The sequence below is a fragment of the Pimephales promelas genome, chromosome 20 (assembly GCF_988280905.1).
Source record: "Pimephales promelas chromosome 20, fPimPro1.hap1.1, whole genome shotgun sequence".
In the NCBI taxonomy this organism is placed as follows: Eukaryota; Metazoa; Chordata; class Actinopteri; order Cypriniformes; family Leuciscidae; genus Pimephales; species Pimephales promelas.
Genome location: NC_142788.1, coordinates 143,557 through 159,848, shown reverse-complemented (window position 1 = coordinate 159,848; position 16,292 = coordinate 143,557). Strand labels below are relative to the sequence as shown.

At 39.5% G+C, this 16,292-nt stretch overlaps 1 protein-coding gene across 1 annotated transcript; it reads left to right on the top strand.

The window, feature by feature from the left end:
- The first annotated feature begins 11,695 nt into the window (after positions 1 to 11,695).
- LOC120486215 (H-2 class II histocompatibility antigen, E-S beta chain) lies at positions 11,696 to 15,726 on the top strand. Its single transcript, XM_039682102.2, has 6 exons — positions 11,696 to 12,113; positions 14,214 to 14,489; positions 14,568 to 14,849; positions 15,263 to 15,391; positions 15,486 to 15,514; positions 15,639 to 15,726. The coding sequence occupies exons 1-4, from the start codon at positions 11,981 to 11,983 to the stop codon at positions 15,388 to 15,390; spliced, it is 819 nt and encodes a 272-aa protein (XP_039538036.2). The 5' UTR covers positions 11,696 to 11,980; the 3' UTR covers position 15,391; positions 15,486 to 15,514; positions 15,639 to 15,726.
- Positions 15,727 to 16,292: the final 566 nt, after the last annotated feature.

Genomic DNA, 16,292 nt, shown 5'->3' with positions numbered 1-16,292 from the left:
CCATCGTCAGCAAAAAATTCGTCAGGGAATTAAAGGAAACAAGAACGTTCAAACTGAAATGCACATGGCAAGTATTTGTTGCTTAATCGCCTTGTTCCTGCATGGGCCGAACTATCAGCAGCAAAATCCCACAAATAAAGAAACCATTTCAAAAATAGAATCTTTTGTCATGTCGCGGGCGGCAGGTTAGGACAAATTATTAACAGTCAAATCTGTGTACGTGTTTTTTTTTGTTGTTTTTTTGGGGGGGGGGGGTTGTAATTGTGCTACACACCTTGAGGGGGCACCACGAGCTAATACTATCAGGCATAAAACAGGTGGAGAGAGTAGAAGAAGCAGATGGATAATGGAGGAGTAAGCATGTCTTATGAATTCAAATGATCAATGGTCCTGATTAGGAAACTAAGTGTTTTATGCTCAATTGGAAGTGAGCAGTGTTTTCTTTTCCTTATGTTGACTGGTGGATGTATATGAATTTATTTGCCTAATTTAATGATTTTGTTTGGTAGAAGGACTTCACATTCTGGTGGTTTGTCCTTCTGTTGCTCATGCCTGACTGAGTGTGTTTGAAACTACATGAAGTCATATGTCTTACTTCTGTTGATCCTGAAATTGGATTATACCTGCACAGTTGTGGATTATGAAGCTGCATTACATCATCTATGTGATTTTGGATCAGCAATAAGATGGACACTGGGAAGATGTGGAATTTGTATTCTTTGTTCTGAGATTTCCTGGACATTGAGTTTGAGATATTGATCAATGAACTTTCATTTAATTTCAAGGGCCTGTTGTGTCATTAATACAACATTAAAACATTAAGTAACGATTCATTTACACAATTATTTGAGTTTACGTGTGGCTAAATACTGGTTGCGTTGGCTAAAAATGTATCAAGAGTTAACAGTAATTAGCTTGTAAACTAATTAGCAACATTTTCAATTTTGTCAGCGATCACTTATGCTCCCTAACGTAGGCTAAACCTTATACTAAACACAAGAATACACGTTACACATTATAACTCACAGTTAGCTAGCTAACATTATAGCTACATACCACTTTGTTCTGATATGACCAGTGGGACTCGGTAAGCTTAAGAATGAATAAAGGTTTATTCGGTCACTAAACATAAAACAGAATATATATACATCAAATTCATTACAAACAAAACAAAAAAGGTAACCGAACAGGTGTAGGCTGAAGCCGTGGCTTGTTACGCCTACCCTAATTACAAAACAACATCTACCCATCAAAATTTCAACATATACATGTATAAACATATGCATACATACACACATATACTCGTATACATACAAACCTCTGCACTTGATTATGAAGAAATACAAATTTATTCAATGTTTCATTAAGGTTTAACAGTATTTTCAACTGTAAAATGTATACAGTGTTTACCATTTTAAGATTAAGCCAAGCATTCCAGGTGTCACACATTAGCTTTTGTCTTTATGCGCTTCCTGGCCATTAAGTTCAAGATTCAGCTTTGCTTTTGTAATGGTAAAAGTGTGACCACGCTGGTCAGACTGATTAGATTAGCGTCTCTGGTAATCTGCTGAATCATTTACATTTGCTTTGTTTCAAGAGACTCCTCCTCAATGTAACTCCTCCAGATTAGCATCTCAAGGCACAGAAAACTGCTATGCTGATGAACTGAGGTGCCTGTTGAATCATATTCATTTGCATGCTTTGTTTCAGTTTCTCCCCCCGCAATGTAAACTCCTCCCCTCTAAATGTATAAATTGTAAGGGAATATTTTCCCTTAGTTAGACTATCTTAGACTATCTTTGAGATGACTACAGCTACGCAATAAAGAACGTCTGCGTGAAAGGTACCTCAAGAGTCTCCTGGTCTGTTGCGTGGAAGAATAAAAAAACTTCACTACAATTACAAATATTTATTTATTACTTATATTATTGAAATCTAAGCACAACAATTATGCATAAGCTGATCTTAGACAATTTTTCTTAAGCATCTGAATATTTGTCAAAAATTCTGATTTTAAACTGTTTTTTAAAGTGATGAATGGAATTGCTGCTCTTAAGATCATCGGTGAGACCAGTCCACAAGTCAACCCCTTTTACCGTGATGGAGTTCAGTTTAAAGTTTGTTCTGACCTTCTGTTTTTTATACACGTTCTCTCCTCTTAAGTTATATTTCTGTTCCCTGTTTTCAAACAAACATAGTATATTTTCAGGCGCTATTTTCCTATTAACTTTGAACATGAATACGGCGGTACTCAGACTGACTAAATCGGAAAATGTTATTGCTTTGAATTTACGGAATATAGAATGTGTCGGTTCGTTATTTAGGGAATGATTAACTATCCTAATAGCTTTTTTTTGTAAAAAAAAAAAAAAAAAAAAAAAAGGAAAGGCACCACAAGATTTCAGCCTCCAGGGTCTTTGCTGGTGTTAAGCCGAGACGTGCTCGACTGTGTCTCACGCTGCCGTCGCTGCTGGGGGTTGCGGTTCTCTTGGAGCTGTATGGGGAGGCTGCAGTAGAGCAGGGATGGGCACTTGGGCCAAAGATGATGCTCCTGTCGGCTTCATACGAGTGGCGTGCTTCCTGCTGCAAAGTGTACCCTCACCCATATTTGATAGCTCAATAGTAGTTTTACTTTTACTTTTTTTTTTTACTTTTACTTTTACTTTTTTTTAGTAGTTTTACTTTACATTTAGCTTTTCTGTCGTCTACTTTTAATACCCAGTCTTTAAATGGTTCATTTTCTAACCAAAGCTCCTGAAATTTTATGTTTTCCAGGCATGATGTTCACCAGTCGAGTGCAGTCACCCGTACCTGTTAACTAACTGTTTTCCAATTGAGCGGGAAGGGAATAAAATGGCGCTCAAAATAGCCTAAGCACAAAAATGCAGAAAGTGTGAAAAAATCAGTAGACTATAGAAAAATTACATTTTGATAAATGGAAACTTATCAAAAATTTAAAGCAACAAACTAAATTCCCTGATATTCCATGACTTGGACAAAAAATATATAAAATTCCCTGACTTTCAATGTCTGGAATAGACCTTCCTTGACATTCCAGAAACCCGTGGGAACCCTGAATAATAAATATAGCACTACGTACTATAGTACGCAATAATTCTGACTAAAATAAACATATTGCTAAAATATTTGTTGTTGGAGAAAATAAATCTGCCATATCTGGAATTTTAAACCTACAAGTATATATTTTTAATGAAAGTGACCATTATAATGGGGTAATCAAATGCAGGCTAATATAATTAGTTTGTGCTTTTGTTTTTGTTTTTATTTTCATTTTTAGTTTAGCCTTTAGTCAATTTAAAAACAAAAGCTTTTTGCACATAATATATTGCATAGCCTATATTATATTTGTTTCCATATCCTTCAATATCAACATTGTTTGTAGGATATCATTGGGCAGAATGTGAAATATATATATATTTTTTAAATATAAAGATTTTCTTTATCTAAATGGAAAACGTAGAAAGTACCGAGATAAGCTATATATCGCCATTTGACTATGATCTTTTGGCCATATCGCCCAGCCCCCTCTCTGTGTGGCTATTTTCGTCATTTCCTCCCGATTAAGTGATGTTTTAACATCTGGGCCTAAATGTGAAATGAGAGCACATGTGACAAGTGTACATCACATTTGTTTGATAGCGCTAACGAGGGCGACTCTCACTAAGAGGCTGTTTGTATATCAGGAATAAAAGATCATTGAAACAGCCGAATGCTGTCCTGTTCTTCTCACATCTATGAGAAACACAACGCAGAAAAGAGACCAGTTGCACTTGGTGCCGTGATCATTTCGGATCAGCGCTTCGCCGATCGCCGTGGTTGTGTGAACGCTTCGCCGATCTTCCTCGTCGATCTTCTTCCTCATCGCAATCACTCGTGGCGGCTCCAGCTCGCGCATAAGGAGGGCGCGTGTGTGAGATGAACAGCGTGTGACATCGCGGGACGAACTGTTGCATCTTAAAGCAACGGTAAACAGTTATTGACTTCCTGATAAACTTTTTTCTTCTTTCTCCGGAGCGCTTTCGTTGGTCGTGAGGCTGCGAAAAGCACTGCGGGACGCTTCAGTTTCCTTAATGCATCGTATCCTTTATCTGTACACTATAACTGTTGAGGCAGTTTAAACAAGAAAAAGTGTATGACTGATTTTGAGAAAGCAAATATTTTATGTTCATTGAGAACTGTTGAGGCATTTGATTTCATATATTTCCCTGCATATTTGAACTTTTCAAATATTAAGGTTTTGCTGTTTGTGTCATATAATTTGCTGTCATTTTTACATGTTTTATCTGTTTCATTTCACAAATTGAAACATGTTTGAGGATCCTAGCAAAGACGATTTCAGTCCTGTGAAACAATCTAATGTCACTTTTCCACTAGGACAGAGGTCGTGGGCCTGAAATTTATCGAAATGAGGGTGTGTCTGAATTTACACGTTGTTATGGGAGAGGGAGAGCGTTAGCTAATTTGGGACTTGACCGTGTGCACACAGCCGATTCAGCGATTGGTTTTTCTGTAGGTCCAGCCCAATCATACGCCCTGATGTTGAACGTGTTGTTACTCCTGAGTCGTCAGGGGGTATCATTTCAGATCTGGCTCAGAAAATAGGGGGACACGTAACCTGTGTGGGATCGTCTCATGTAGGGCCCACAGCTTCAAGCCGTAGACCCTAGGCCGTAAAAAACGTGACAGAACCTGCAAACTCCTCAAAAGTGCCTGGGTCACAGGAAGCTCCTCAAGCAAACCACTGAATGAAGTCTCCAGTCTGTATTAAGGCAGTTGAGCTGACAAAAGTCCTCACTTTCACAAGCTCCTTGTCTTTCAGGGACTTAGGCAGCTTCAGCAGCACTTCCTTTACCCATGGCATTCCATGGTCCATGTATTTCTGTGTGTTTCGGATGAAGCAAAGCCCCCTCTGCTCCATCTCCAAACAGACATCACCAACCAGGCTCACTGCTCGAGCCTCCACCGATGGGTTTTCCAAAGTCTCCCAAAGATCCTTGAAGTTCCAACTGACTTTTTTATTGTTAGCTACACTGTAGGTGGAGGTGGAGCAATTCCAGCACTCGCACTGCTGACAGGGGCTAAAGCAGCAAACCCACGGACACATGTTAGGCTGCCCAGACTCACACTATACTGACAATCATGTGTGGAGAACGGGTGGCCAAAGAAGAGCTCCTCCAGCCCAAGCTCACACTGGTAGGCTGCCCATGTCTGCTCATAGCCACCCTTTCCCAAATTGTTCTCAAACAGGGACCTGAGGTTCCCTACCATGTACTGGGCCACGCTCTGCACCACACACATGACCCCAGCGTCGGGACGTGCATCACTAAAGGGCACAAGCAAAGGCTTGTTCCTAATGAGACTGGCAAACCCTTCCTCATCAAATGTGCTCTCACTGTCCATGGCACAGTGGACGTTTTCCTCAAGAAGAGCAACCTGCTCAATTCGAGCCTTCACTGTGGGCCCTAACTTCAGACACATATCTGACATGTAAGTGTCTGCCCTAGCCCGCATTGTTTTCCTGTGCCTTGGCTGACACAAACCACAGGTCACCACGCACCCACTAACTGTGCACACTAACCTTTGACAATCGGTTATGTGGTGTGTTGGCATACAACTGAACAAAGGTTAGTGTGTAACCCAGCTCGTAGTGCCCTGGAGATGTCCAGATCCCTATGGTCGAGATTAGACGAGAAGTTGGCGGTCTCATTGATGGACAGGGCTGAAAGGAGACTCCCTCTGTTGCCCACCACCAACTGCATTGAGCATGCCAGCAGTTTTTGCCTTGGCAGTGTACTTGTCAATGAACATTGCATCTATTGTACCCTTTTTGGGGGGCATAACAGACATATTCAGAAAATACCCCACCATCAGTGTCCAGCAGATATATGTTTCTGAGACAGTGTGCTCAGCTTAACATGCTTCCTGATGATCTCAAAGTGCTCTTTTAGCATGTGCACATGAAATTCAAGGAGGAACAGAAAATGCACACGTCCAACCACACCACACAACTCCCTGACCTGCACTACCACCCCATCAATATCATAGGTGAAGTACTCAGTATTTTTTTTCACTTCTTCATCATGTAAAAACCTAAATGTGACACAGCAGACAAAAGAGTGTCTGTGTTCGCCCTACCACACTCAAAAAGCACTGACATGTTCCCGACCCAAACTGATCAAATTTCTGTAATTTCCACACACAACTTCCCTATTAAACGTCCACACACCAACTAACTGCTGCAGTCTGTGACCCTGCTGAACTAAACAACGGAAAAAAACAACTACCATTCACACACTCCTCAAACTCAGTTCAGTTTAACCACAAAATATGCATTTTTTATTGACTTGTTATTGACTTCCTGATAAACTTTCTTCTTCTTTCTCCGGAGCGCTTTCGTTGGTCGTTGGTGCACATTGAACGACAGAGAGTGAAAAGCACTGTGGGACGCTTCATTTTCCGTCATACGTCGTATCCTTTATCTGGACACTATATAATAAATGACTGTTGAGGCAGTTTAAACAAGAAAAAGTGTATATAATTGAATTTGAGAAAGCAAATATTTTATTTTCATTTAGAATTTTGAAATTGAACTGTTGAGACATTTGATTTCATATATTTCCCTGCATATTTGAACTTTTCAAATATTAAGGCTTTTGTTGTTTAATTTGCTGTCATTGAAACTGACGAATGCTGTCCTGTTCTTCTCACATCGATTAATTTAAATAATTTATTTTTATATGTTTTGAGACAGTTTGTTTTAAGAAGTTTCAAAGAGTTAGTAAAAGAGTAACATTAAAGTTAAACCTTTTTTATTTAAGCATGCATCTATTTTTTATAAAATTTTAATTTTGTATTAATACACTGTATTCATTTGTAATTAGAGATGTCCCGATCCGACCAAGTGATCGGAAATCGAGCCATATCACATGGTTTCAGACTCGATCGGATGTTACCTCCCGATTCCCATGTTAACAGGTTAGAGCTTGCAGACTGCTTGAGTGACACGCGCGTCTCATGGGAGCTCGAGCCGCGCGGAAAACGCGCGCATGCTAGAAATAGAACCGACGCCTATTTTCACGCGACACTCAAGGGTTAGAAGTTTCCAGGCAGAAATAGAATAGGAAAAGATGTTATTTTGTACACGAATACATATTAATAAATTAAATGTCGATGGTTGAAAGTCTAGGTTTTGACAAATTCTGATATAAATAGGCTATAATTAAAAAATAAATAAATAATTATTAATTTTCAAATATTCCACCTGTCAATACAGAACAAAATATTCTGTGGTCTATTTTGCTGTCAATACTGCTGACAGTGTCTTTATCAGTATTATGCATAACTTTAAGTTGATGACAACAACATTACCATAGCAAACTGTGAGATATGTACACTTGGGATCTCAAGAGGTGGAAAGATAAAGGCTACATTTAACACAACAAACCTGATACGGCTCGTCAAAAACAAACACCCGACACAATACAGCGAGTTCACCCAGGCAACCCCGCCGAAGACGAGTCGACTCACGCTGCAGGACAGTTTGAAGAAGAGAGAAAATGCCCCTTGATTGTGAGAAGCCGGAGGACATCTCAGCCAAGGTAGCACAAATGATCATAATGAGTGCTATTTGATTTTATATTAGACTTTATATATATATATATATATACTTTTGCACTAAAGTGCAAAAGTGAAGAATTTATGTCTATTATCTGATTGTTCAAGCTACCGCACAGAAGTGCTCTGTTTGTTAACAGAGTTGTCAAATGTTAAAATAAGACTAATTACATAAAATTTTAGGAGCATCCTGGAATCTGGATCTGTTTTTTTCGCTCTTATTTATTCTTTTTTGGATATATTATTGAAGTATCGGATCGGGACTCGGTATCGGCAGTAGATACTCAAAATGAAATGACTCGGACTCGAGGGCAAAAAAACCTGATCGGGACATCCCTATTTATAATGTAACATTATTGTGTGACATTTGTGTCAATAATCGTCAAGCACAGGTGACTTTGACTTTGCGTAGTGGGAGGGGCCCCCAAATCCAATTCTGCTTAGGGCCCCCAAAGGCTCGGGCCGGCTCTGGTATAGGGTCTAGCATACAAGTCGTTGATTTAGATGAATTAACGAGTTTGCAAAATTCTTTCTATTTCTATGTCTATGGCTGACAGATAGACCACTGACATAACCTGCATGACATTTGTATCCTCATCTAAATAATGCATTATAATGCACATTAAACTAGGGATAGTTCAATTGTAGAAAACTCTAATTTATTTTTTGAGAGATCTTGTCATTTTTGTAACATTTTGCTGTGAAATGGGGGATTATGCAGCATTGCAAACAAAATGCAATACTTTGTTGATTTTTAACTTTATTCAGCGGTCGCAGAAAACTGGAGGACTGTTTCTCCCTCACAAAGAAGATACACAGATACAATACACATACAGAAGAAGAAACCAAACCAAGCAAAGAACGGAGAGGAACTAAAGGCTTAAAAACACAGAGTGAGGTCAATAACTGGAACAGAAACTGGTGCGTGATAAAACCATGAGCTGGAACACAGGCAACACGGGAACGGGGAAACTACACAGACGAAAGTGTATTCACATCTTAACTGCAGTCTTAGCAGTGGCGTCTGACCCATCGTATGTGTGTAGGACAAGACTCACACACTCTTTAAAAGGAATTTCTCCCATCTAACAGTGAAAATGTAGTTTGCATTCAAGCGAATTGTGCTCTCCAGCGCCTCGCTTTTTTTGCATATGGTAGCAAAAAGCTGTGACAGGATTAGCACTTCGTCAAGTGTTCCTTCGGGAGAACAGCAACTTGACCCAACGAACAAACGAATGTTACAGTCTGTGATATCTGAAAGATTAAAAGAGGATAATTTAGCCAGTAGTATACTATAGTTTACTGTATCGAATGCTTTTCTAAGCTCAAGAAAGACTGCTCTTACAATTCTATTGCTGTCAAGTGATAACTTGATTTTATCAGTAAAATAGCAACTAGCTGACTCAGTCAGAAACCAAACTGTAGTGGGTGAAGAATAAAAGAGCTTTTATTTAAATGGTCTTTTATATGATCAGATGTCCCTTTCTCAATGACCTTAGACATTGCAGGTAAAATACTTATAGGTCTATAGTTAGAGACGAATTGTGGGTTTCCTGATTTAAAAATGGGTGACACAATGGCTGTTTTCCATGTGTAGGGTTATGTGTTTGGAAAGTATGCTTGACGTGATTCATAATTTTTGTGAAAAGCTGAAGTTTTTGAGCATTGCTGTGTGCGGTGTCCATTCGTTGGGAACTTTTTTCTTCTAATGTGTAGGAAACTCAGAAGCGGAGACCAGGAGACTTCATCTTCAGCAGGATTCTTTATGGAGAAACACAAGCTGTTGGTAGCTGGAGTCACGTCAAGACAAGTCTGACTAAGGAAACGTTCCCTTACAATATATATTTAGGGGCGGAGAGCATGTAAATGAAGCATACCAGTTCAACCTGTCCTAGACTGAGAGTGATAGCCAATCATCATAACTATTCAAACTGAAGCAGGAGAACGGGACTGGTAGGACTGTCTTGCTGAGCCATTAGAGACAAAGGGTGATCGTCTCAGTAATCTAACTTCATTTACAATAGAGAGACCAGGACAGAATCTCTCTGATATAATCATCATTCATACCTCAAATGTAAATAAAAATGACTGTAACCGAGTCATCAAAATAATGATTAAATGTCGTAGCTACTTCTGCTGGGTTCCTGATACTCTTTCTAGTACCACAGGTTTTCTTGTTTTATGTTCTTGGCCCATTCATTTTTTTAGCTGCTCCCATAATAACTTTGTTTATACTACAGGGCTGGTGAATGCTTGATTCTGATTGGTTGAGAACGTTCTACAGGTGAGCAATTATTTTCAGGGAAACGCACGGCTAAAGTAGTTCCGGCAGGTTTGACCGCATTACAGTTCCATATCACTGCGCGTGGTTAACTGTAGCCATGTTTCCATCGACACTTTTTTATCCGAATTGAGTGATATCGAATGAAAAATACCTTCTGGAAACAGTAAAATTCGATGAAATTTCATGAAAATCGACTCAAATGAAATACGTTCGGTCTCATCGGATTTTCTCTTGATCGATATACGGCTAATGTGATAAAAGCTGATGGAAACGTTATTTGCCGAATAAATAATGAATTGCGATTAAGTTTTATGCCCTTTTATGGTTGCAACACGTCAGAAGACGAGTTCATTTCCAGCCAGTCTGTTTGCGCACACATGGCGGATGTCAACAAAGACACAAAGCAAAAAGATGCTTCAACCAAAGGGTTTCCGTGAACCACGATCTCCCAGAACTGATGGAGCGCTGTCGTTCCCAAACCACAGTCACCTCCGCTGTCGTCGGGCATACGTGCATCGTCATCATCATAGCAATGTTTATAGCGTCGCTGTTTTCTTGCGTTAGTTTTGCTTGTTTTTACGTGGCTTGGTTGAATTGTAATGTTGAATGTGGTCTGTTATTTCTGGTTAACAGACTGCGGCGTTGCTAACTAACACACCGTTGCCATGGAGACGGAACAGACTATTTTCTTTAGCAGAAGCAATACTCGTTTTTAAATCAATAAACTTGTTTTTAAGTCAATATTTTGTGTCAAATTATTGATTTATTTGATTGATTTATATGTAATAAGCAGGATAATATAGGCGGTTGTTATAGCGAATACATACAACCCCTTCAACAACCGCCTCGCATACATTATCCCAATAATGTGTCGCTATCAGCTGGCACATAAGCATTATTAGCCTTCAACTTGTGAAATATTGATCATTTGTTGGTGGATGGCGCGATCCGTTTTGTCTAACAAAACTTTGTTCGCAAAAGTTTGCTTGAATGTTGTTCGATTCAGTGCGAAAATAAATGAAAACACCTTAAAATGTCTCAAATCAATTCGATATACCAATGTGATTGCAAAACAGCATGTGACGTCATAACGTACAGGTTTTTATTCGCTTTAAAGCCGTTTGATGGAAACACACTTTCACCAGCTTTATTCGCATGTGTTTTTTTTACCGAACTTCAGATAATTCGATTGACAAGTGGATGGAAACATGGCTTCTAATAACGGAAAATAGGATACGATTCATAACAAGAGAAGACATGCAGCCCCATGCGCTCAAGCGATTGGCAATCTTAGATGTCGAAATGACTTCACAATCAATGGACACATACAGTTTTTTTTTTGAATAAATAATGTATGTAGTCCTATCTATAATAGGCTAAATAGAAAATTAAACTGAATAGGCTATATAAATAAATTAATAGTACTGCTGCACGGATTTTCGTATTCAGATAATATGACAAATAAATAATTATTGATAGGCCTACTTTTTAAAAGGGCTGTGTGTGTTTCATTTATTGGGTTATCTACTGTCATAGAAAACAGAAATGAACGAATTAATTAAAATGAAGTTTTAATCTCTCTCTCTCTCTCTCCCTCTCTCTCTCTCTCTCTCTCTCTCTCCCTCTCTTCCTCTCTCTAATAACTGCAGGACACACGTTATGAACGTAATTTGATACTTCTGACTGATCATGCCCAAACACGTGTTCAGTCTGTGTTCACAGTGTGTGTTTAATAAGACCTGCTTCAGTCGATGGAAACAGTCGGTCTTTGAATATTTCAGCGAGTCGTAACTGTGTGTCCCCATCATTAGTCTGCTATCAGTGGCTCAAGCCTCCGTTACTATAACTCTAAAATGATGTTTTGGAATTAGCTACGGAGGCATGGGATTAGATATGTAAGAAATTAGTCCTAACCCTAACAGGAATGTAAGTTTAAATGGGTTAGTTGTGTTTAATCTGTTATTTGAACTGCTTTAGAAATGAAAGCTTGATTTTGCTCAGCAACAGATGACGCATGTAGAAAGAGCGTCTGATTGGTCAGTGGTTTGAGATGTTGGTCACATGAAGATGAACAGTGTTTCGGCTCTCTCAGTGGTGATAGAGTGTGTGTGTGTGTGTGTGTGTGTGAAGATGTCAGTGCCAGGGCTCTGGAGTTTCCAGCACATTCTCATGCTGTCCGTACTCACGGGAGCAGGTGAGATTAATCCGCTTTACAAAACACACACGAACAAACTGTAGTTATGACTCGAGTCTTTGTGTATGAAATGTAAGTCATTGTTCACCTCTGTAATTTAATTATTGATTAAAGGTATAGCGGAGGATTTTCTTTTTCCGGGTGGGTAGTCTATACTATTGGTCCACCTAAGTGTCAATCATTCTGGTGATATGTTTACGTAAGGCCGTCGTACGTGCTCATCCCTATGTAGTTTTCACTTTCAGGTGTATTATGTCGGAGTTTAGGTTTCAGCCATTCCTTTGAAAATGGCTGAGGGTCGAAAGAGAAAAAATGTATACGAAGTGTATGATAAGAAGAGAAAGGCCACAGAATATAGAAACAAGACCAAAGTGATTTTGGGTGAATATCACACGCTGGCGTGCGCTAAAAGCACAGGTTGGGCTTCTCACTGATGCCGCAGTCGCGAAGATTCTACCAGACAGGTAAAGTTTGTCACGCTATTTGGAGAAATCCATTTAAAATCACTAGTAAAAGTTAATGCAAGCTACTTAGCAATGCTAGCCCTGGCACAATGCACCGCATAGACACGGTAAACATCTCAATTCGTCTAAAGCCTTTTGACCAAATGGTAAATGGTATTACGCTGAAATATTCTAAAACCTTGTGTGTTCATATTCTAAAACCTTGTGTGTTTATTATTACACAAATGCAACAAGCTACTTCTCCATTACATATGCAACTATGTGTAAAAATAACATATTAAAACCTACGACAATGAGACATAGCACTGCTTATATGTTGCCATTTAACGTAATTGCGATTGCAAAATAGTTTCCTCAGAACGTATTTCGTGTGATACAGGGTTGTACATATCATGTCTTGAGTCCTCGGTCTCTCAATCGATCAGTATAATAAGTAAATAAAACACGGAAGGGCATTTGACATGTTGTCTTTTTTATGAATGTTTTTGAGTTTGTTTATAATTTGCAACATAATTGCGCGAGGCGTAATAGGCGTTCCCTCTCGGGAGCAAGAGTGTTGTGTTTGTGCATGTGCATTTTTTAAAAAAAATTGGAGAGGGCGGGTCTTCTCTAAAATTCGGAAAGATCCTCCGCTATACCTTTAACTGAATTGAATTTAATGATTCAGCCTGTTTACCATACAAAGCGATTATATGCTTTTGCAGACTTCAAAAAGTCATATATAGACGATGCACTTTCATGATACTTGATGATGTATGGGTGTCCGTTTTGAAGTTTCCGAGCTTAAGTCTTGTATATTATAGTTATTATATTCAAACCTGGAATACAGCGCTCCAGTCTTATCTACAGCCGGATACTATTATTGCTGGTTTTTATACTTTTTGTTAAAAAATTTTTGAAGTTTATTAGTCAGGCTAGTAGTTTTCGTTGTGGTATCGAAGTAAAACACAAGCTCCCTGATCTCCCAATACCCATCACTGCGGTGTTTATCTGCAACTATGGTCTCTGTTTGCACTTCGACATACAACATAGAGACAAACACACCAGCCTCGTTTCTCATTCATGAACTCGCAGCATCAACCCTGTAACTGCCGGTGCAAAATAAAACAGCTATTTCAAAACAATTATAAAGAGTCTGTGTACTAACTTTGATTACAGTTGCACTTGCACTTATTGTTTGCACTTCAGATTTCAATGAGATCAGTTAGGAGGTCACACACACACACACACACACACACAGCCTCAATCAGAAGTTCTGGAAGCTCTTAAATGTACAGTAAGGTCTGAAGAGACTCGTGTGAAATCAAACAGGAGAACAGCCAGTCAATAAAAACCTTTTACAGTGCTTGTATATTGTTTTCTTTCAATGCATTTGATAATTCATAAAGTAGATCTGAAATGACATGCATAGTGCATTATTAAAAGATCGTAAAATGCACATGCATACTATTCCATTCAGTCTTGAATTTTGTCATTGAGGATGCAAAAATCTCGTCTCGTTCTCGTGAACCCAATCTCGTGTCTCGTCTCGTGAGATAAGCGTATCGTCTCACCCCTAGTATAAATGTTTTAATATGTAATATTAAATTATGTGTAATAATGTGTTTTTACTGTTTAAATAATCTCATGTTTTCAGCGGATGGCTATTATTTCCACCAGTGGACACAATGCATCTACAGCTCCCCTGATCTCAGTGACATGGTGTACATTGAAGGCTTCTACTTCAATAAATATCCATTTGTGAAGTTCAACAGCACCGTGGGGAAGTTTGTGGGGTTTACTGAGTTTGGAGTGAGAATCGCAGAGAACTATAACAACGACCCAAGCTTATTACAGCAAACCAGGGCTCAAGTGGATGTGTTCTGCAGGCATAATGCTGAAGTCACAGAAGCAGCCGTCTACAACAAAACAGGTACGGGACACCTCTGCTCAGAGCTCTTCTTCTAAAGAGGTTCAGATGTATTTCAGCATGTGTCTCTCCTGGGTTTAGTGCAGCCGAGGGTGAAGCTCCGCTCAGTGATGCCGGGCGATGACACACACCCCGCTCTGGTCATGTGCAGTGTGTACGACTTCTACCCTGAGCAGATTAAAGTGTCCTGGTATAAGGACGGTGTGCTGGTGACGTCTGATGTGACCAGCACCGAGGAGCTGCCGAATGGAGACTGGCTGTACCAGATCCACTCCGAGCTGGAATACACTCCTCGAGCCGGACAGCAGATCTCCTGTGTGGTGGAGCACGCCAGCTTCAGCAAGCCCATGGTCTACCACTGGGGTACGAGAGAACTACACAACAATACAACACACGAAACAGTTCAGTATATTACACTTATAGCATGCTCTGTCTGAATACACACTCTGATTGGCTGGCATGCAATACAATTTAGTATTGCTAAATTCACTTTTATATGGGGTTCGCATAAAAATGTGTGTTTGTGTGGGCAGTTGCTCATTATCATTTAAAGAGACATGCGCTGAAAGCGGGTCGCTGTGAAGAGTGTGTTGTTTTTCACAACCATTGGGGACTTTTAACCAAAGTATGTTTCAATCTTTACATGAAGACGAAAGAATCACACCAACTTGTGGAAAATGGGCATCCGACGACCCCTTTAAAACTGTTTAATGCACAGCTAGCCTATAGTTTATTGAATGCTATTGTGATAATAGAGCGACGTGTGTCTCTCGCAGACCCTCCTGTCCCGGAGTTTGAGCTGAATGTTAAGCTCTTATTGGCCGTTGAAACTGCCGGACTGATGCTGGGAATCACCACCGCCGCGGCTGGATTCATTTACTACAAGATCAGAACTGGGCTGTGAGGTGAGAGCGCGCCGGTTGAAACTTATGGTCCACTTATGGAACAATATAAACATCATGGCATTTCATTTTTCAACTTACTCTTTTTATTTCTAAGGAGAAGATCATAGTACCACGTTAATGGTGGTAAGTTTGACATTTCACTCAGTTAATTGAATAATGACTTATGGCATTTATAATTGATGAAACATTATCTGGAATTTGATATCCTGAATAATCAACCTCAGTAACGTGAATATTAATCACACAGACTGCAGGTCTTCATCCTGACTGAGAGGAGCCTCATCATCTTCAACTCTTCAACGGATGTTTCATAATAAACACGATGATGAAAACCGTTTCTGGCTTATATTGACAGTAATGATGTCACTCTGATCATGTCTTCTTGTGATTTCTCCTGTTTCTTCTTCCTCTCGACCCATCTCTTCTCCTTCTCCTTCTTTCACTCAAGTTAGGTCAAGTCAAGTCAAATATATTTCTATAGCGCTTTTCACAATACAGATTGTATCAAAGCTGCTTCACAGTATCAATCAAGACAACATCACAGTGTTTGTTTATAACTGGAAAAAAAAGACAACCAGGTTTGGTAGAGCTGATCAATGGTGTGATGGGTCATTTAATTTGAATATCCCCAACTGAGCAAGCCAAAGGCAACAGTGGCAAGGAACCGAAAAACTCCATCAAGTGACCCGATGGAGAAAAAAAAAAGTCGGGGGCCAGTTCTCCTCCTATATGAATGCCTGGCTAAATAAATGCGTCTTTAGTCTAGTTTTAAACAACCAACAATATCAGGAAGGCTATTCCAGAGCTTCGGGGCTAAATGTGAAAATGCTCTCCCTCCTTTGGTGGATCTGAATATCCTAGGAATGACCAGAAGCCTCGAATTTAGTGATCTTAAAGAGTA

What these genes read in the sequence shown, in the direction of transcription:
- LOC120486215 (XM_039682102.2), top strand. Translation starts at nt 11,981, where the DNA reads ATGAAGATGAACAGTGTTTCGGCTCTCTCAGTGGTGATAGAGTGTGTG. An exon ending in AGCCGTCTACAACAAAACAG is followed by an intron (nt 14,490 to 14,567) that starts GTACGGGACACC and finishes TCCTGGGTTTAG; the next exon opens with TGCAGCCGAGGGTGAAGCTC. An exon ending in GCCCATGGTCTACCACTGGG is followed by an intron (nt 14,850 to 15,262) that starts GTACGAGAGAAC and finishes TGTCTCTCGCAG; the next exon opens with ACCCTCCTGTCCCGGAGTTT.